The sequence below is a fragment of the Stegostoma tigrinum genome, chromosome X (assembly GCF_030684315.1).
Source record: "Stegostoma tigrinum isolate sSteTig4 chromosome X, sSteTig4.hap1, whole genome shotgun sequence".
In the NCBI taxonomy this organism is placed as follows: Eukaryota; Metazoa; Chordata; class Chondrichthyes; order Orectolobiformes; family Stegostomatidae; genus Stegostoma; species Stegostoma tigrinum.
This window is the reverse complement of record NC_081404.1, coordinates 6,776,126-6,798,793: the sequence shown is the minus strand read 5'-3', so window position 1 is coordinate 6,798,793 and position 22,668 is coordinate 6,776,126. Positions and strand designations below refer to the sequence as shown.

At 45.2% G+C, this 22,668-nt stretch overlaps 2 protein-coding genes across 13 annotated transcripts in view; both read right to left on the bottom strand.

The window, feature by feature from the left end:
- Positions 1-2,184, bottom strand: part of stac3 (SH3 and cysteine rich domain 3) — a 137,976-nt gene extending 135,792 nt beyond the window's left edge. The window contains exon 1 of the mRNA XM_048523284.2: positions 1,938-2,184. Coding sequence (XP_048379241.1) covers positions 1,938-1,946 — 9 coding nt within the window. The 5' untranslated portion in view covers positions 1,947-2,184. The remainder of the gene's footprint in view (positions 1-1,937) is intronic.
- Positions 2,185-18,549: 16,365 nt separating this feature from the next.
- Positions 18,550-22,668, bottom strand: part of LOC125448288 (R3H domain-containing protein 2) — a 265,250-nt gene continuing 261,131 nt past the window's right edge. For all 12 annotated transcript variants that reach the window (XM_059643331.1, XM_048523499.1, XM_048523500.1 and 9 more), the window contains one exon: positions 18,550-19,224. In XM_059643331.1, the coding sequence (XP_059499314.1) occupies positions 18,884-19,224 (341 nt within the window). In that variant the 3' untranslated portion in view covers positions 18,550-18,883. The remainder of the gene's footprint in view (positions 19,225-22,668) is intronic.

Sequence of the window (22,668 nt, the reverse complement as noted above, 5' to 3'; positions counted from 1 at the left end):
CTTAATTCATAAGAAACTTCTCCTCTGGTCAATTTGATGTTAAACCATTCGGCTATGACACGTTTCTGGCTTTGTGTTATTCCTCTCGAATTCCCAATCATATGTTAAACTGAAGAAATATACTGTATTCTTCTAGCTCCCACCCGTGCACCGGTGACAACCGCTGGGTGCCGGGGGTGGACAAGGTTAGACGTCACATGACACCAGTTGATAGTCACCGCACCTGACAAAGGAGCCAAGCTCCGAAAGATTGCGATTTCAAATAGTACGGGGGGTGTTCGGTCCACTGGCCTTTATTGGTCAGTTTACATTGAGTGTAGGAGCTGGGAGGGGCATGTTGCAGCTGGACAGGACATTGGTTAGGGCCACTTCTGGAATATTGCATTCAATTCTGGTCTCCCTGCTACAGGAAGGATGTTTTGAAACTTCAAAGAATTCAGAAGAGATTTACAAGGATGTTGCCAGGGTCGGAGGGTTTGAGCTACAGGGAGAGGCTGAATTGGCTGGGGCTATTTTCCCTGGAGCATCGGAGACTGAGGGGTGGCTTATAGAGGTTTGCAAAATCATGAGGGGCATGGATAGGGTAAATAGACAAGATCTTTTCCCCAGGGTGGGGGAGTCCAAAACTAGAGGGGCATAGGTTTAAGGTGAAAGGAGAAAGATATAAAAGGGACCTGAGGGGTAACTTTTTCACACAGAGGGTGGTGCGTGTATGGAATGAGCTGCCAGAGGAAGTGGTGGAGGCTGGTACAGTTACAGCATTTAAAAGGCATCTGGATGGGTACATGAATAGGAAGGGTTTATATGGGACAAATGCTGGCACATGGGATGAAATTAATTTAGGAAATCTGGTCAGCACAGATGGGTTGGAATGAAAGGGGTGTTTCTGTGCTGTACATCTCTATGATTCTATGACTCTCTCTGTCACACTGACCCTCAGAGCGAGACTTGCCATTGTAACACTGTCTCTGTCACACTGAGGCACGATAAAAACCAGTTGGTCCTGTCGGATTTCTTTGCCCTGTTGTGATACTGGGTGGAGCGCGATGCTTGGATTAACTGAGTACAAACAGTCCCTCACAGAGTCGTTGATTCAGTAGCGGCGGCTGGAGTGGAGACATCGGATCTGATTGAGGCTGTGTCACAGCCCTCCTGGTATTCTCCACCAAAGCAACATTCACACAGCAGCAACTGTGGGAAATGATGAATGGGAAATAAATCTGTGGTTTGCATGAGGCTGACAGGTGATGGAGCATCCAGCTGGCTCTCAAATGTCACAAAGTGGTGGAAGTGGACATGCTTTCAGAGTAACTTTGGATTGCCTGCCAGTGATTGAGTTTCATCGGGCAGATATTTTCTCTCTCTCTCTATATCTCAAAACTTCCCTCCGGGAGACGCAGGCTGGGGAGGGAAAAGGCTGGAATATCTTCCAAAAATAGGTTGTGAAAAGGAGAATCTTTGAAGGATAGGAGTCGTCCATAATGAGAATTATCTTGGCTGGACTGAATGTTACCCCTTCGTTGTCTGGGGTGGCACGCTGTCTCACAGCACCAGGGACCTGGGTTCAATCCCACCCTCGGGTGACTGTGTGGAGTTTGCACATTCTCCCTGTGTCTGCGTGAGTTTCCTCCGGGTGCTCCGGTTTCCTCCCACAGTCCAAAGATGTGCAGGTTAGTGTGGGTTGACCATGCTAAAGTGCCACATAGATTAGATGGGTTATAGGTGGAATGCTCTGAGGGTCAGCATGGACTTGCTGGGCCAAAGGGTCTGTCCCCACACTGTAGGGATTCTATGAACTTCTTCATAGCATTCTACTCATTATGGAATTTCACACAAACTTAAAGCACATCAGACCTTTCAGTCTGTCCACACTTGGTCTAGTTTTAAAGAGCTGCTCATTTAGCCTCATTCATCTCCACAGTCTTTCGGGTACTTACCTGAGACATACTTTATCCCGTTTCGCAGCCCCTGTACGCCACAGCCTCGTCACAACGGCTCAGTACCTGCTGTTTGTCATGTCCAACCTTGTTGAAACTGCCAGTTGAGAGTTGACTAACTTTTTCCAAGCATTCGAGTGTGACTGAACCCAGCGAATAATGTCATTTGTCGGTGAACGCACACTAGGTCTGCCTTGCGATTGACTGTCCCTCACATCCCCACACCCTGATCCTGCTCATTGGAAGGAATTCCTGAAGCATGGGATGTCGGCACATGCTCACTTGGAAGCACATTGCAAACACATTGCAAGGCCAAAAATAGTCAACAAAGGGATTATTTACTTTCTTGCTTGACAGACAGGAACAGTTCGGCAGCATATTTCTAAATATAACATCATTCGCACCTCTACTTTGCATCTTGCCATACCCCAGCTCAATAAGTAGCTCTCTCACCACAAAGTCTGAAGGACACGGGCTCTGATCCCCATACCGAGGCTCAAGCAGCTATGCAGTGCTGTTAGGGTGCTGCATTGTTGGACGTACTGTCTTTCAGCAGAGATATTAAACCTGCTGCCCTCCCCTCAGTCAACATCAGATCAGCCAGACTGTCTTGTTTGTGGGAGCTGAGAACTAGAGTCCCTACAGCATGGAAACTGGCCCTTCAGCCCAACAAGTCCACACTGACCCTTAGAGCATCCCACACAGACCCCTAAACACTACAGGCAATTTAGCACGGCCAATCCACCTAATCTGCAGATCATTGGGCTGTGGGAGGAAACCCACGCAGACATGAGGAGGACGTGCAAACTCCCCACAGACAGCCACCTGAGGGTGGGATTGAACCCAGGCCCCTGGGGCTGTGAGGCTGTAGTGCTAACCACTGAGCCACCACGCTGCCCAGCTTGCTGTGCAAGAATTTGCTTCCTCCATAAGGACAGCAATTTCAGTGCAATACTTGTTTTCAAAGCCCTACATGGCCTCACTCCACCTCATCTTTGTCTTCTCTTCCAACCCCACAATGGCCTGTGACCTCTGCATTCCTCTATTTTGGACCTCCAACCACGGCAGACAGCAAAATATTGAATTCAAACAAAATCTGGAATTAAGAGCCGAATGATGTCCATGAAATCATTGTTCTAAAACCCAGCCTGGTTTATTAATGTCCCTTAGGGGGCGAAATCTGCCATCCTTACCCAATCTGGTTTACGTGTGAGTCCAGACACACAGCTCTGTGGTTGACAGTGAACTGCCCTCTGAACTGGCCTCACAAATTCGTCAAACTGTGAAGAAGTCTCAGCAAAGGAATGAAACTGAATAGATTAGCCAGTATCAACCAAAGCACTGGAAACAATGATGGCAAAAACAGCCCTGTGGACCCTGCAGAGTCCTCCTCACTAACATCTGGGGGTTAGCGCTAAAACTGGGAGAGCTGTCTCACAAACTAGTCAAGCAACATCCTGACATAGTCATCCTCACAGAATCGTACCTCACAGATAATGTCCCAGACACCACCGTCACCATCCCTGGATATGTCCTGTCCCACCGGAGTCCTCAACATTGACTCTGGGCCGCATGAAGTCTCATGGCTTCTGGTTAAACATGAGCAAGGAAACCTCCTGCTGATTACCATATACCATCCTCCCTCAGCTGGTGAATCAATATGCCTCCATGTTGAACAACACTTAGAGGAAGCACTGAGGATGGGCACAAAACGTACTCTGGGTGGGGGATGTCAATGTCCACCACCAGGAGGGGCTCGGCAGCAGTACTACTGATTGAGATGGTCGGGTCCTAAAGGAGCGAATTGGTTTGTGCTGATGGAAGGGCTGAGAGACACAATAAAGACTGTAGCTGATCCACTTGCTACGATAATTGATGGGGCTCACAGAAAGGGCACGTGAATTGTCAAAGCGGCCGATTTGGCTTTCAACTTATGTGAGCTGAGCATAAGGCGAGAGTTAAGTGGCCCGTGCAGGGTCAAAGTGAGGAGGCAATTTGCGGCAAGGATGGAGGGCAAATGAGCTTCTGAAAGCCACCCTATTGTCCTCATCTCCACCTTGCCCCTTCGCCCTGTGATTCCCCTCAAAATAAAACTCACCAGCTCATCATCTCTGCCCCTCGTGGTTTCACTCAGGGGCAATCTCTCAGATCCAGGTTTCCTGCATTTTTCTGAAGAAGAGTTTAGGCCCGAAACGTCAGCTTTCCTGCTCCTCTGATGCTGCTTGGCCTGCTGTGTTCATCCTGCTCCACACCTTGTTACCTCTTTCCTTCTCTAAAGTTGGTTTTTGGCAAGAATTGATATGGTTACATTGGGCAGAATCTAACAGGGGCCTGGACGAGATGGGCAATGGTGGGGCGGCATGGTGGCTCAGTGGGTGGCACTGCAGCCTCACAGCGCCAGGGACCCGGGTTCAATTCCAGCCTCGGGTGACTGGCTGTGTGGAGTTTACACATTCTCCCTGTATCTGCGTGGGTTTCCTCCCACAGCCCAAAGATGTGCAGGTTAGGTGGATCGGCCGTGAGAAATAGAGGGTTCCTGGGATGGGGTGGGATGGGGTGGGGTGGGGTGGGGTGGGTGGGATGCTGCTTGAGAGGTCAGTGCAGACTTGATGGGCCTAATGGCCTCGTTCTGCACTGTAGGGAATCTGTGATAGTTACTTGTCCTGGAAGCATTTGTGAAATTCTGTTCCACTGTAGTACTGGCCTTCAGAATTGTGATGTTTAACAGGAGCTAGTACAGTTTGCAGCTTTGATAATGGACAGCACTAGGGCTGGGGTCCTGGACAAGGGCAGACAGCATTCAGGCTGATCTCTCCTCACAAACGTATTGTACCCCTTCAGGCCAAAGAGCCTGAAGTTTATGGCCAGTGAATGGTCACTCTGTAAAGGGCCTGTGATGAAACTGGGAAGGTGTTCTCTGAGGGTGATAAAGCGAAAGGTCTCTTCCTGTGCTGTAGACTCATATGACTTGATAGTGCCCCTTGGAAAGAGCTTAACTTTTTCTCCCTGAGGATTTGCAATTGTGTCACTTTCATTTCCAGATTGTGCCCGTCAGAGGGCATTACTGCTGGGAAATGCCAGCTTTCACTTTTGCAAACCACCCAGGTGGACTGCAAAAGGGTTAAAATGCCTTTGCCCAGGGAGTGGGCAGCCTGTGGGAGTCTCTGCCACAGAAAGTGGTTGAGGCCAAAACGTTGAACGTTTTTGAGAAGGAGTTAGCTGACCACAAGATCCAGGGAAAAAGCTGGATCAGGGCACTGAGGTGGGTGATCGATTATGACCATGTTGAATGGCAGAGTGGGCTCGAAGGGCCGAATGGCCTCGCCCTGCTCCGATTTGCTATGTTTCTATGTTTTCACAAAGGGAAAGAAACCACCTGCCCCATCGTCCGCTGCCACCCCTCACCCCCACAACAGCCACTGATGTTGCTGTGAAATTCACAATCCCCTAGCTCAGCCAGCCCTGGGATCCTTCCTACTAAATTTGTCACTTTCCCAATTGGTTTGTTAGGAATGTCACCATCCGGACCTACCATCTGCCATCCCTGTTTCCATCAGGAGCTGACAATCAACTGGTAGAGATGTTGTTGGCCGTATCAGTGTGAGTATGCGAAAGGGGGAGTGGGCAGTGGGCAGTTTTCTGGGTCACATTGGCATGACAGGAGGAGGCCCCTGGCTGTCCGGTCATTCGGGAAGGGAAGACAGATTGAAAGGCGAGTGGGTTTGTGTACGTGTGGGATAGACACGCTCCATTCCTCAACAGGTTGTTCTTACAAAGGCAGTAGCAGCTTTGACATAACCCCGAGCAGCTGAGCAGCTGGAATAGCGCACACAGTCAGCAGAAAACCTGAAACCCAGCCTGAGTTTAATAGGAGGATGCACCTTTGTCAAGATCACTTACAGTCAATACAGGAGGCACTGGGCCTGAATTAAACAGGGCAGAGGTACTTAACACAGATAATGTATGCCATGCACTCATGTTAGAATACACCAAGCTGTCTACCATTGAACTAGTAACTGCTTCTTCTGCTGCCAAGCACTATGTGTTAACTCCATCCTACCTGGGTTATAGCTCGTACATACATCAATGTACGTGAAGGTCCAATAAACCACATGGTATCAGCTGTCACTCTGCACCAAATGAATGGAACAGATCTTGTTACATGTGAACACAGCCTGCTTCAGTATCTGAGGAGTCACAGATAGTGCTGAACATTGTGCAACCATCAGTGAACATCCCCACTTCTGACCTTATGATGGAGGGAAGGTCATTGATGAAGCAGCTGAAGATGGTTGGGCCTGGGACACTTCCCTGAGGAACTCCTGCAGAGACGTCCTGGAGCTGAGATGACTGGCCTCCAGCAGCCACGACCATCTTCCTGTGTGTCAGGTATGTCTGCAACCAGCAGAGAGTTTGTCCCCTGATACCCATTGAGTCCAGTTTTGCTGGAGATTCTTGATGCCACGCTCGGTCGAATGCAGTCTTCATGTCAAGGGCTGTGGCTCTTGAAATTCAGCTCTTTTGTCCATGTTTGAACCAAGGCTGTAATGAGGTCAGGAGCTGAGTGGCCCTGGCGGAATCCAAAATGGGCGTCACTGAGCAGGTTTTGGCTGAGCAGGTAGATGCCAATGATGTAACTGTACTGGAACAGCTTGGCCAGGAGAGCAGCAAGTTCTGGAGAACAAGTCTTCAGTCCTATTGCCGGGATACTGTCAGGGCCCATAGCCTTTGCAGTATCCAGTGTCTCCAACCGTTTCTTGATATCATGTGGAGTGAATCGAATTGGCTGAAGACTGGTATCTGTAATGCTGGGGACCACTGGAGGAGGCCGAGATGGATCATCCACTCGGCATTTCTGGCTGAAGATCGCTGATGACAATGACCGCAAACGAATGGCCAGGACCCTCAGGTTGGTTGAGGAAATGTTCTCCTAAACCTTTGTGAAGTTTTTAACATATTTTTCAGTGCTTTAGAGCTCATATTTTTCCATCTAAACACTTCTTGATCAGTACAAACAGTGTGTGCAGGGAGCAAGAGGTCTCCTCAAATGACCATGACTTTGATTAGCAGGTAGCAGAACGGACCAGGGCCTCAGACAAGCACCTTAAGATCACTCAGTTCCTCTGGGCTTCCTCATGTCCTGCTGTTCACTGAGTCATTATGAATCTTTCATTTCAAAACACTACAACACAAACATCTCACTGCCATGAGCATTTTTTTTCTATTTCATTGCAAAAATATACTTTATTCATAAAAAAAATTTCCTGTACATACACAGTTGCTGAAGCAGTTCTGTACAGACTACACTTGAAGGGCAAACAAAACATTGGAATCTGACATTCCCTACAGCTCAAAAAAAAGCATTTCTAACGTATACATTGAGGTACCAACAGGGTCTGAAAGCTGAGCCGTCCCCCATTTACCTCCGACTGTGGTCTTTCCCCACTGCGCCTTGGCTTTAATGTGCCCCTCAGCACATAGTCCTGGACCTTGGAATGTGCCAGTCTGCAAGAGTCAGTCAAGATCAACTCCTTGCTCTGGAAGACCATAGAGTGTCTTTCACCAATTTGATGGTGCTCCAGGCTGAAGTTTTTCTGTGGTGTAGTAGTCTATGTTTGCCTCACCGTGCGACCTGGGGAACAGCCTGCAGAGCACAGAGACCCGAGTCATGGAGCTGTTCAGGACAAACCTCAACAAGCACCACTGCATCTCTCTTCCATGAGTGACTATCCATATACAGCACCAGTTTTTGTGATACTGAGGGGTGACCAAGCAATCACACACTCCTCTAAATTGTGTGCTTCTTTGGAAATACAAGTTCCAACTTCTCCTTGGTAGTGGAAAGAACCAGAAGAAACACGTGGGTCATTCCAAAACGGGTGGCAGCATGATTCCTGCAGCGCTGCAACACAAGCAGCACGGTGAACAATGCCAGCTCCCCATTATTTTCCATTTCCTGGCCAATGGGAGCAAAAAGTCATGGAAAATTCATTTTCAACAGAGCCCTGTGCAGATGGCACCCTCTAGTGGTGTGTTGACCTGCTGCATGTCACTGACAGCTGAACACTGCAGCAGTCAAACTTCAAATGTGGCTAACACCATCAAAAATACAGGCACAAACTGTGAAATGCAAAGAAATAGCTCTAAAAAATCTTTGTATCCTTGTGTAGGACTGTCTCTGTCTCTAAATCCATCCTAAGATCCTGAAACAAACATTTGCAAAAAGGCATTGATAAAGGCAAGTGATAATGGGAACTGCAGATGCTGGAGAATCCAAGATAATAAAGTGTGGAGCTGGATGAACACAGCAGGCCAAGCAGCATCTCAGGAGCACAAAAGCTGACGTTTCGGGCCTAGACCCTTCATCAGAGAGGGGGATGGGGAGAGGGTGCTGGAATAAATAGGGAGAGAGGGGGAGGCAGATCGAAGGTGGATAGAGGAGAAGATAGGTGGAGAGGAGGCAGACGTGTTAAAGGGGCGGGGATGGAGCCAGTAGAGGTGAGTATAGATGGGGAGGTAGGGAGGGGATAGGTCAGCCTGGGGAGGACGGACAGGTCAAGGGGGCGGGATGAGCTTAGTAGGTAGGAGATGGGGAAATGGCAGCTAGATGTGGGAGGAGGGGATAGGTGAGAGAAAGAACAGGTTAGGGAGGCGGGGATGAGCTGGGCTGGTTTTGGGATGCAGTGGGGGAGGGGGAGATTTTGAAGCTTGTGAAGTCCACATTGATACCATTGGGCTGCAGGGTTCCCAAGCGGAATATGAGTTGCTGTTCCTGCAACCTCCGGGTGGCATCATTGTGGCACTGCAGGAGGCCCATGATGGACATGTCATCAAGAGAATGGGAGGGGGAGTGGAAATGGTTTGCGACTGGGAGGTGCAGTTGTTTATTGTGAGCCGAGCGGAGGTGTTCTGCAAAGCGGTCCCCAAGCCTCCGCTTGGTTTCCCCAATGTAGAGGAAGCCACACCGGGTACAGTGGATGCAGTATACCACATTGGCAGATGTGCAGGTGAACCTCTGCTTAATATGGAAAGTCATCTTGGGGCCTGGGATGGGGGTGAGGGAGGAGGTGTGGGGGCAAGTGCAGCACTTCCTGCGGTTGCAGGGGAAGGTGCCGGGTGTGGTGGGGTTGGAGGGCAGTGTGGAGCGGACAAGGGAGTCACGGAGAGAGTGGTCTCTCCGGAAGGCAAACAATGGTGGGGATGGACAAATGTCTTTGGTAGTGGGGTCGGATTGCAGATGGCGGAAGTGTCGGAGGATGAAAGGCAATCTTCCTTCCAGGCATCTGTCCAGATGTGACAAGTGGATTGATGTATCCCTTTGGCTTGCAGATCTGGAGAGCCAGTAAATTCTAACAGTTTCCCCACTAGCATTCATGAATTCCACGTTGCCTCGGTTTGGCAATACAGTATGAGCTGTGGGAATACTTGAACAGGCTCAGACTGATTCACTGCCACCCAAATCCACTCCTGGATGGGTTTCACCACTGTGTATGCTGCAGCACAGCCTTTAGTCCCTCAGCTCAAGGGCTGGGTGAAGTATGGAAGTTGAGATTATCAGCTGTTTTACTGAATGGACGTCGGCCTAGGGTTCTGGCCACCTGCAGTTGAACGTTTGAAGCTGCACCTGCAGGGACACGGAGCATTGACACAGTCCCACCACTCATGAGAATGGAGGGGGTTGTAAAAAAGAAACACTACTAACTTTAACAGAGATAGTAGGAACTGCAGATGCTGGAGAATCCGAGATAACAAGGTGTAGAGCTGGAGGAACACAGCAGGCCAAGCAGCATCAGAGGAGCAGGAAAGCTGACATTTCGGGCCTAGATCTTTCTTCAGAAATGGGGGAGGGGAAGGGGTTTCTGAAATAAATAGGGAGAGAGGGGGAGGAGGATAAAAATGGATAGAGGAGAAGATAGGTGGAGAGGAGACAGACCAGTCAAAGAGGCCAGAATCTCTGAACCAAGGGTCAAGTGGGCTAACAGTATATTACAACAGAGAACTTGACCTTAGATTCATGAAGATGGGAACTCTTTGGAAACTTGTGGACTACCTGAATGTATTTATGAAAAATAACTTTTAAAATGTTAGCGGTATTGGAGCTATATTCCACCCAGCCAGCAGAGACAGGACCATCCAAGTCAGAAGGAAGTTCCTGGTAACCAGGGAAATACAGAACCAGGGGCTCATGGTCTAAGGGTAAGGGGTTGGCCATTTGGGACTGAGATGAGGAGAAATGTCTTCTCCCAGAGAGTGGGGAGCCTGTGGAATTCTCTCCACAGAAAACGGTTGAGGCCAAAACATTGAATGTTTTCAAGAAGGAGTTAGATATAGTTCCTAGGGTGAAAGGGATCAAAGGATGTGGGGAAGAAAGCAGGAACAGGGTATTGAGTTGGATCAGCCATGATCATATTGAATGGCTGAGCATGTTCGAAGGGCCGAATGGCCTCCTCCTGTTCCTATTTTCTATGTTTTGATGTTAGAATACAACCACACCAGTCGTATGCTGGGAAGATGGTGGCATATTGGTTATGTTGCTAATGCTGTGAACTCATGGGTTCAAATCCCACCACAGCAGCTGAGGAAACTTAATTTCAATTCATAAAGTCTGGAATTGGTAGCTTCAGTGATGGTGACCGTGACCACTGTCATCCATTACCGCAAATCCATCTGGTTCTCTAGTGCCATCCTTAGGGAAGGAGACTGCCATCCTTATCTGATTTGACTTACATGTGACTCCAGACCCACAGCCCTGTAGTTGATTCTTAACAGCCCTCTGAAACAGCTGAGCAAGTTGCTCAGTTCAAGGGCAATTAGGGATAGACAAAAAAAAATGCTGGCCTTGCCGGGGATGCCCATATCCCATGAAGAAAGGGTTGGTTTCATGTTGAGTTGTTACAGAAGAACCACTGTTACTTCTGATTCCAAGTGTGGTTACTGCAAATACACACTTATGGCTCATTTACCTGTTTAATGTTCAACAAATGTGCTGAGTACTTTAGTCTGGCCTTTCACCATTCAACGGGAATTTTAATGGGCCGACATAAGCCACAATGGTTAATTCATATTGTAACTTTTTATGTAAACTTCAACCCCAACACTCCTCATTTGAACCTAGTCCTGTGATAGTAATTTCCAAACTGAATTCGATTGGTCAGATGAGACCTGGTTCAGAACTGATTGTTGATATGAACAATCACAAGTCACTTTCTCAGATACTTGGATGTATACCGCAAATATTCTCCTTAGCACGTTGTTAAAAAAATCAGGTTCTAAGTGTAAAATTTCACCTAAAACATTGAAGTGTGGGTGTTGCCCATAAGCAGAATTTGCTTTCATTGTGTTATCGCCTTTGGAGTGAGGGAGCTGAGGGGTAACTTTTTCACACAGAGGGTGGTGCGTGTATGGAATGAGCTGCCAGAGGAAGTGGTGGAGGCTGGTACAGTTACAGCATTTAAAAGGCATCTGGATGGGGACATGAATAGGAAGGGGTTAGAGGGATATGGGCTAAATGCTGGCAAATGGGACTGGGTTAATTTAGGATACCCTGGTCAGCATGGACGATTTGGACTGAAAGGTTGTTTCCATGATGTATGTCTCTGACTCTTATGTTCTTTTAAGAGTCCAAAATGCATATAAGCTAAGTACCCAGATGTCATAACATGCCCAGAGGCTTTCCACACTTTAATACATAAGGGACAGACTGTGTCTAGAGAAGGCATGCCTACGTTTAAACAAGAAAACATAAGCCGGCTGCATTCAACGTACAGTGTAGTCAATAGGACAAGGCCTAAAATGACATTGAAGCTAAAAATATAAAGAGCGAACACCAAAGAAGATGCTCAAAGCACAAAAGGATGGATACAAAATCCTCCAGCATGAACTAGAAAGCCATGGGTCTCCTATCTGTGCTCATCCTTTTTCATTTAATGGTGCAGTTTTGCTTCTTAAGAGGTTACAGAATAGTTTAGGCAAGCTGTGAAAATGCCTGCACCAGTCAGTAAAGGGCAGTTATGCAGAGACAATACCTCAGGCTTATCTGAAGAGACCTGGAAATGTCCCACAAAAATATGGGAGGTGCTAGAGATCAGCTGAATAGAAGGATCAATTTCAGTATTACCCACTCAGTATTGCTGTCCTACAGGCAAAGTAAAATACAAGAATCAATAGATTTGTTAACATCTGTCAGGTGGAAAAAGTTACAAGCTATTATTAAAGACATTATAGTGGAGCATTTAGACACATTTAAGGTAATCAGGCAGAGTCAATATGGGTTGGGGAAGGGGGCAATCCTGTTGTAACCAATCTTTAGGAATTGAGGATGTATGACATTGTGGATAAAGGAGAACAGGTGAATGTACTGGACTTAGATATTGGGTCAGCACAGTGGCTCAGTGGTAAGCACTGCAGCCACACAGCGCTAGGCACCCAGGTTCAATTCCAGCCTCGGGTGACTGTCTGTGTGGAGTTAGCACATTCTCCCTGTGTCTGCGTGGGTTTCCTCCAGGTGCTCCAGTTTCCTCCCACAGTCCGAAGATGTGCAGGCTAGGTGGATCGGCCATGCTAAATTACCCATAGTGTTCAGGGATGTGTAGATTAGGTGGGTTATAGGGTGATGGGTCTGAGGATTGGTGTTGGGGTTGAAGGGCCTGTTTCCACTCTGTAGGGATTCTATGAAGGCATCTGAAGAAGTCATATACCTAGGATTATTGGCACAAAATAAATGCTTATGGTGTCAAAGGTAGATTATTGGCATGGAGAGAAGATTGGCTGGCTAACAAGAAACAGAGAGTTGGAGTAAGTGGGTATTTTTCAGGTTGGCAACTTGGAATGAGTGGAGTGCTAAAGGAATCAATTCTGGGACCTCAACTGTTTACAATTTCTATCCATGACTTGGATGAAGAGATTGAAGGTCTGGGAGCAACATTTGTAGACAACACAAAGTAAGAAAGTGAGTTGTGAAGGGTACATAAGAAGGCTACAAAAAGAAAGACAGATTAGGAAAGTGGGCAAAAATGTGAATTTGTCCATTTTGGCAGAAAGAATAAAAAATATATCTAAATGGTGAGAGATTGCAGAGCTCTGAGATACACAGGGATGTGGGTGTCTCAGTGCATGGATCACAGACAGTTGGTGTGCCCTGGTGTAGGGGCGTAACAGATTGGCATGGGCAGGGCATCAGCTGGCCAACAGGAAGCAGAGAGGAGGAATACATGGGTCTTTTTCACGCTAGTCAGATGTCATGAAGTGGCAAACCACACATGGCCAATGCTAGGGTCTCAACTCTTTATAATTTGTAGAAATGGCTTCGATAAAGAGACCAAGGTGTGGTTCCTGAATGTAATGAAGGAGGGGACACAAGAAGATACAAGGAAGATATTGGCATGTCAAGTGAGTGCACAAACGGCAGTAAGAATATAATGTGGGATCACGTCCATGTTGGCTAGAACAAGCAAAAAGCCTATCATCTGAACACAGCCCCGAGATGCAGAGATCTAGATATTTGAGTACAGGAATTGAAAAAGGTTAGTGTGCAGGTACAGCGACTAATCAGCAAAGCTCATAGAATGTTATGATTCATTGCAAAGGGAACTGAATACATATATATTGAGGTTATGCTTGTTACACCGGTGAAATAATATCTGGAATACTGTGAACAGAATTGGCCTCCTTGTTTAAATGATGTAAATGTGTTAGAAGCTGTTCAGAGTTTTACCGGATTAATACTGGAATGGAGTGGGTTGTCCTCTGAGGGAAAGGTGGATAGGCTCAGCTTGTATCCTCTGGAGGCTCGAAGAGTAAGATTGAAGCACACCAAATCCTGAGGGGTCATGACAGGGTCAAGGAGGTTTCCTCTTGTGGGAGAATCTAGGACAAAGGGCCACCCATTTAAAACATAGGAAGAAAACATTTTCTCTTGGAGGGTGGTGAGTCTTTGAATATTTTTAGGGCAAGAGGATAGATACTTGTCAAAACAAGTAATATTGGGGGTTGATGACATGTGGAATAATCAGATCAGCCATGATAATCTTGAATGGCAGAGTAGGCTTGAGGAGCTGAGTGGCCTCCTCCTGGCTCCTAATTGCTATGTTCATAGATCCTGTAACCAGGGAAATAAACACATTTTCTCAAAAGGTGAACTGTCTGAGTGGAGAACCAGATTAGCGATTGCTCCAACCCTGGTTGAAAGGCCTTTCTGGGGGAAATGAGAAATACCAAGCCATCGATTCACTGCCAGCAGTTGACAGAAAATACAAAGCCATTGTAGTGAGACAATAGCTTATTAGAGCATTAGATGCCACAAACAGTATTGACACTGTAGCTGGGACCCAAAAGGAAGCAAGCTGTGTGCCAAGTTGTTTAATGCTTGTGTATGTTGTGCCAAACAAAGCAACTCCCTCAATTGGCACCACATCCACGCCCTTCACCACCGACACTCAGTAGCAGCAGCGTGTACTATCTCCAAGATGCACTGCAGAAATTCACCAAAGATCCTCAGACAACACCTTCTAAACTCTCAAACCATAGGAAATGATTTGTTGCAAGCCATTTTCAAGCACACCACCAAGGCTGCAACAACTTTAAAGGTGCAGGGATATGACCCAGATGTCGGCTGGAAACCTGGTACAAAAATGACCATCCCAGATACATTGAGCACTAGCCAATCCTGAACAAGAATGTAAATATTCCACTGGGATCTACAAGTTGACAGCATTGAAAATTGAGGTGGAAGATGTGTTCAAAATCGATTTACTACATTTTGGGCAATGTGAACATATTCAATCAGAAACAGCTAATGCCCCACAACAGGAGGCACAATGGAAAAGTGATCTTTGAAAGTGGACTTGAGACGTTAAAAGAGGTGCCAGACAATTTTGGCCTTGCAGAGGTCAGTATCATGACAACCATAATCTTCAAAGGAAAACAAATCCTTGTTCCCAAAACTGTCTGTCAGAACATCCTATCATAGCTATAGCACGGACATATAAGCATGATGACTGGCACTTGGTATGATCTAGTGCCCAGGGATTGGCTGTGACATTGGAAAAGGTCAGCAAGGACATGTAATATGCAAAAGTTACTGAGGGCATGCCAGAGCCACTAGCCACAGCAATAGAGAACAACCAATATGATATTTTGTCAGGCCCTTGGTCCAAAATTGCCACTCATCTACTTCGTGAAAGTAGACAATTTCATTTTAGTTACTGATTGCATCTCCAATTTCCAACTGTCAGACAGCAAAAGAACATTTCAAGTATGTCCAGGGCATTCACATTAAATGTCACACTCATCTGTTTGGTGCACCTGATGGAATCATTTCTGATAATAGGCTGCAGTATATGGGCTGAACTCTCAGCAACATGCGCTAAGTGGGCTGCAAAACCGTTGAGACTCTCACTACATTATTCTTGACCAAATGGTCCCGCTGAACAAATGGTTCACACCATTAGGTCACTCATCCTGATATGGGGTTACCATTGCTAGCAGAGATCATGTTTGGAAGGCAAGTGAGAATGATCTTGCCAAGTGACCATCATCCAATTCTCTGAGATGCAGGACATATGTCTTGACACACAAGGGGGGAGGGGGGATGAAGATGGTACATACAGCTGAGTAACTACCCCAACTACATGTAGTACAAAATGGCAGGGCCCCACACATTACAGGGGAATCTGCTTACTTGCAGAGGTTTCCAAAATGCTCAGCAAGCCCTGGTCTTATGAAATCACAACACCTAATGCAGCTATGCTTAGGAAGCAGATGCCACTTGAGCGAAGTGTATAATGTCAATTGTGTGTATCAAACACGAAAGAACACACCCAGATGATGACTGTGTGATGGATCACCAGGACAACAGTCACCACACTGATGACGTCTGCAGACCAAGAACAGCCAAGGGTGAAATTCACATTTCCACGAAGTTAACACAGAGCGAGACTCGGAAGAAACACAGAATACTTGAGGAACTCAGCAGGTCTGGCAGCATTTGTGGCAAGAGATGTTGAGTTTCTCCAGCATTCTATGCATTTGCTCCAGATTTCCAGCATCTGCAGTGTTCGGCCTTTCTTCAAGATCTGGAAGAGCTATCAAACTGCTGAAATGATATGCACTTGCTAAATGTTAGAATCCCAAACTGTGAGTAACTAATGTTGCTATTACTCAACGTTTATGTTTTCATTTATATCATACATGAGCTCATTTTGGAAAACTAAAGGGGATGTTATCATGTTTGGAGTGATTTCTTTCAAGAGTTTAACATGCAAATCAGCCAAGTACCAGAGGTTCTTTGCATTGTAGCACTTGAAGCACAGGCTGTATCTGGAGATGACTCTGTCGTGTATGCATCAGTTTAGCTGTAAAGAAAGACACCAGAAATCTTCAAGTAAACAGAATCCTCAGACCTCATTTGTGCTACATCTAGATAACACAAATAATATTACAGATGCCACTTAGCACTGTTGGTAATTGGGCCTTCCACAGGTGCAAGATTGTGATCTTCAGATGAGTAGAGATGCCAGGTAAATACAGGAGAGTTGCAAGGTCTACTTAAATCCGTTGCGTGGGTACACATACACTCCTGGTACTGATAGGAATCTGATCATGATAGTGACTGTGTGTTTGCACACCTTTCACTTTTCAACATGAAATGCAATGCTAACATTTGTTCATAAATGCCCCGTTAACTTCAGGTCCAAGTTATATTATCAGCATAGTCACTGATATTTACCAGGTAAAACTGCTTGTGACTGAAGGTGAGTTTTTCATGCAGATATATACTGCATTCATGCAACATGTGCATGTCATATTAATGTCCCACTTTCTGTACAACTGATATATCACCCATATTGATCTTATGCTGCAAATTAAGCTACCTTTGTGAATTGCTCCTGCCTGACATCTACCTTTCTTATTGCAAACACTAAGACAGCCCTGATTAAAGTCATGAATAACATTCTATGTGATCATGACTTTTAAAAACTTACTCTTGGGATGTGGGCATCACTGGCTGGGTCAGCATTTTACCCTTGAGAAGGTGAGAGTGTACTGCCTTCTTGAACCGCTGCAGTCCTTGTGGTGTAAAGTACACCCACAATTTTGACCCAGCAACAACAAGGGCTGTATATTCTGAGTTAGGATGAGGTGTGATTTAGAGGGCAACTTTCAGGTGGTGGTGTTTCCACACAAGTACTGCCCATGTCCTTTTAAGAGGTAGAGGCCACAAGTCTGCAAGGTGTTGCTGAAGGAAGTTTGGTGAGTTTCTGCAGCATACCTTGCAGACAGTGTAACTGCTGCCACTGTGTGTCAGTGGTGGAGGGAGTGAATGTTTAAGATGATGGATGGGGTGCCAGTTGTGGTACATTATCCTTCCTTGTCCTCCTCACCTCTCCACAGCACTTACTGTTGTGTATCTTTTTGCTGCTGTGCCATTACCTCTTCAAATCAATGATTTATCATCTGCCCCTTCTTCACCTACAAACTGACCCTTAGTCTTATCACCTACAGGAAGAGTGGGGAAGAATTTCTAAACATGTTACAACCCTAGCTCTTCCCACCCCACAACCACCGCTGGGACATCAGGTCTTGCGCTGTCCTGTCATGGGTAATTAACTACTTCCACAAATTGAATACAACAAGATCTAAGACCTGAGATAACAAGGTGTAGAGCTGGATGAACACAGCAGGCCAAGCAGCATCAGAGGAGCAGGAAGGCTAACGTTTTGGGCCTAGATCCGACCCTTCTTAAGGGTCTAGGCCTGAAACATCAGCCTTCCTGCTCCTCTGATGCTGCTTGGCCTGCTGTGTTCATCCAGCTCTACACCTTGTTATCTCAGATCCTCCAGCATCTGCAGTCCCTGCTATCTCTGATACAGATCTGAGCAATGGTTTTGATTCCACTCCAGTGCTGCCACCTGCTGCTGGGCTTGTGAGATGTTGCCATCTTCTTCAAATCAATATTGAAATCAAATCCCACATTCTACCCCCTACCCATCCTATCCAATCTACTTACACCCCAACCTCAGCCATCCCACAACTGGCATTCTAATCTATACTTTAATTACATTTGTGCTCCACTGTATTACTACTTCACCCTCCAAAAATGACCAAAATCTAACGTCCCATATCTTACAGCAAACTCCTGTTGCCCATCATTTGATTCTCAGTAGCCTACATTGGAATCTTGTTCTCATGCCTTATTTAATCTCATCTTTCAAGTTCTTTCACAGCTTTTCTCTACTTTATATCTGCAACCCATCCAGCCTTAATTACTCCCTCACACCCACTGGGCCTCTGACTCTGCCCCTGCCCTTTGGGCACTGCTCCCTTCATTTGTTCCACCATTGGCAGGTGAACTTTGGTTTGACTTTCTTGCCTAAACTCCCCTGAGTCTTCTTCTCAAACAAGCTTTTGGTTATTTCTCTCCCTGCCTGTGTTCACCATGGAATGCCTTGTGCTTTTATACTAAAGGAGATTACATAAACACTAATTGTTGGAACTATTACTTTTAGATAGATCCCAAAATGTCAGATCACTCTTCTGGAGGGCCAAGCAGTGTCACCTTGCAAATAAAAGACAATTTAAAACAAAGAAGATATTGAGAGTCTGGACTGGCAGACAAACTTTTATATTTAAAATCAAAAAAACAGGTTAAATAAAATTTGTCGTGACTATACACAGTCAACTGTTTGAGTCACTTAAATAAGCTTCTAATACGTTTGCACAATTATAACAGAAAGAATACACATGGGTTGTGTGGCTGTGTAAAACGGGAGTTTGGGAGAGGGGAAAAACAAACTTTTTTTTCCCAACTGATCACTAACTTTCCTTAATTATGTCTAAAGTGATATTTGGACAAAACAATACACTACAGGAACAATGCTGACTTAAAACAAAGCCAATACAGTCATTCAAAAGGAGAGAAGAAAAAAGGCTTTTCAAATATCCATTGGCTACTGGGAACTGGCTCTTTCTAGAATGCGAAGATCATAGCTCCTCTTGGCTGTTCGCAGTTTAAACCTGTTTGTTGAATTATTCAGTCTGATAGTTGCATTTTGAGCTGCCATGGTTGAGGGGAACACGGCAACAATAGTATAAAGTGCAGCTAGATCACCGGCATTCTTTGAGTTCTCTGTCGCTCTGTTACAGTCCCCAGAGCCACTGCTGCGTTGCTGAGAGTCTTTGAGCCACTGGATTTTGGCACCAGACATTGAAAGTTGACTGAAAAGTTTGTCTGCTTCAGTGCGAGTGATTCCTTCAGGAAGATCTGTTACCTCCAAGATTCGCCCGACAACTGAAATAAAGAAAGGAAAACATGCTAAGTAGTTCCAAGAGACATACATTTCAGTCAGTCACCACCCACTCATGTGTCAAACAGAAGCTAAATTCACACACAAATTATCACTCACCCTATTCACATAAGGAAGATCTAGAGTGAAACTGCCATAATTAAGTTCTGTGTAAAATCATTCATATATGTAGTCCTATTCATGAAAATTTAAGAACCTAAATTGTCATGATGCGAGCTGAAAATTCACATACAGAATTATTCTTGATGTAGAAATACCAAAAATCACTAATGAGCAGAAACTTATTTAAAACATGAAACACAGTCAAGATTGGTCAAAGTAGACTCTCTGTTTAGTTGTTCATTAGCTCACCAAGCCGGTTGTTCTGTGCAGACATTTCATTACCCTCCTAGGCCACATCATCAGTGCAACCTCTAATCGAAGTGTTGGTGTTCTGCTTCCTTCTGGGTTTATATGATCCTCTGATGTGATGGTCTTCTTGCTTCTGGTTCTGTTGTTTTAGCAGCAGTCTGTATATGGGGTCTATTTCTATGTGTTTGTTAATGGAGTCCCGTGTTCAGAACCAGGCCTCCCGAAATTTCCTTACGTGTCTGGTGTTCACTTGTCCGAGTATGGTCACTTTAGTCGAACTGATGGTCCTCATTGTCTGTGTGTTTTGAGACAAAGTGACCATACTCGGACATGTGAACACCAGACACGTAAGGAAATTTTGGGAGGCCTGGTTCTGAACACGGGACTCCCTTAACAAACACATAGAAATAGACCCCATATACAGACTGCTGCTAAAACAACAGAACCAGAAGCAAGAAGACCATCACATCAGAGGATCATATAAACCCAGAAGGAAGCAGAACACCAACACTTCGATTAGAGGTTGCACTGATAATGTTTCTAGAAAGGTAACGAAATATCTACACAACACAGAACAAGTGGCTCAGTGAGCTAACAAACAACTGCATCCACAAGCCAAGCTACACATTTTCACTAAGACCTTAAAGACTCTCTTTTTGGATGAAAGTTGCACAAGTACAGAGTGGTTGCAAATCTTTTGAGCAAGGGCAAAAGTACTGAGCAACATGAATCAATGCACATTCCTTTAATCGAGGTAAGTGGCATACTATACTTGGAACAACTTATTTCATTATTGGCTAGTAACACGACTTCAAAAGCAATCACTCTCATGCATTCTGTCACTCAGCTTTCTGTTATGGTCTGCCAGGTCATCATAGAATAATCATAAAATCCCTACGGTATGGAAACAGGCCATTCGGCCCAACAAATGCACACTGAATGTGCGAACAGCATTACACTCAGGCTCACTCATCTACCCTATCCCTGTAACCCTGCATTTCCCATGGCTAATCCACCTAAATTACACATCCCTGGATACTACGGGCAATTTAGCATGGCCAATCCACCTAACCTGTGCATCTTTGGACTGTGGGAAGAAACTAGAGCACCTGGTGGAAACCCACACAGACACGGGGAGAACGTGCAAACTCCACACAGACAGTTACCCGAGGCTGGAATCAAACCTGGGTCCCTGGTGCTGTGAGGCTGCGGTGCTAACCACTGAGCCACCGTGCCATCTCTCCCTCCCCTCTTGAGAGGAACAATGAAAGCCCCTTTGCGCACTGTCATCTGGTATTCATCTTGCATGACATGTCAACATTTGGAAATCAATCCCACTTTTGTGTGCGTATCAAACTTTAGAGGGACAGTGTGAAGTCACTATAAATCGGTTGCCCTTGCTGCCCAATACCTATCTTAAAACATAACCAGCAGCATAAATATTTGCACAAAAAGCTGAACAAAACATACCTGGCAGACTGATATTGCTCCAGTGCACTGCTGGAACGAGCACAGAAGACATTCGCATGAATGCATAAACTGCTGCTAAAGTCTTGTCTAATTTCCAGGAGCTTTTAATTGTCTACCAATGTGATTTCTTTTGATACTTAATGGCTGGCAAACAAATATTAACACACTGGACGGATGAGAAGATTGATTCTCATCGGGGTTATGACTGACGACACCGTACAACTTCAAGTACATAAGAACATTCATTTGCTGATGCTGCATATTTTCAAGTCTCCCTCTTCATCAAATCAGACCAGCTAATAGCAGCACATTTTGCAATTCACAAGACAATGTAGATCAGCCAATGCCAAATCAGCCAGTGATTTGTTACAATTGAGAGCAAATTGCATTAGAATAGATATTAATGGCAGGTTACTGACCTTTCTTGCAGTCACTTACTTAGATACAGCACACTCTCAAAAAAGAAATGTAAAAGTTATCCAACCAATGTCAAGTTAAGCATTAACTGTCCCTTTCAGATTGCTGGAGCCATAAAACTTTAGTGAGCAAATCTCAAATGTGTACAAGTCCTCATTTAAGAGAATTGATGTGCACATCTAGAATCAAGTGGCAGCAAAAGTAGATGTAAAGTGCAGACAGAGACAGGTTTGCATACAAAGCTTAATAAGCTCCAGGACTCTAGATCAGACAGATAAAATGAGAGTCTTCCATACACACAAGAACATGCCAAAATTTTGTCAATTCAGAATGGAAAAAATCTTTTCAGAGGTGTCATAACAACTGCCAAAACAAATCTTCCAAGGAATGTGCTGGAGTGTGAAATGTGATTTTCCATTTACATTACCCTTTTAAGAGCAAAGTTTTGGTGTTGCAAACTACTAGAACTAAGAACCAGTAACAGAGAGATCAAGAGGGCATCTGGCATATTGGTGAAGGATAGGAAGAGCAGTCCATCTCCTGAACTAATTAATTTCTAGGGTAGCAAACGAAACCGAGAAAGGATAGGGATGGATATAGGCAAATTAAAGTCAAATTAAGTGCAGAAAATGAAACACTGAAAGAGAATGATTTGAGTAAGAATAGAAAGACTGCATTAAAAAAATAAACTTAATAAACTTCTAGGAATAATTACGACCTGCTAGAATGTAACTTCAGTTTCTTTTGGGACCAGAGAGGGTCAGATGCATTGGCAGATCATTAGAAGGACTGTTACCAACCTAGTTTCCTGCAAGCGATCAATTTGTTGTAACAATGCAAATACAATAATTAATTGAAACACAATGGAGGCGAATGGTGAGCTGCCATGTTCACAAAGCTCACAATGCAGTGGTGCAACTGGCATTTGGAGACTTCCTTGCCACAACCTGATGGGTTGTTTACACATTAACAACAGAAATTGCATTAAACTGCAAATTCAGCTCCATTGTTGTATGTAGCACTCTACTAAATATTTCTTTTCACAGTTAAGGTATAAGGATTAATATTAATGTGACAACGTAACAAATACTATCAATGGTAACATGAAAAAGGTGCCCAGAATAATGCCATGGAAATGGCCTTTAAATGTGCCCAGGTTTCATCCACAAGCTTACAGTAGCATAAAAACA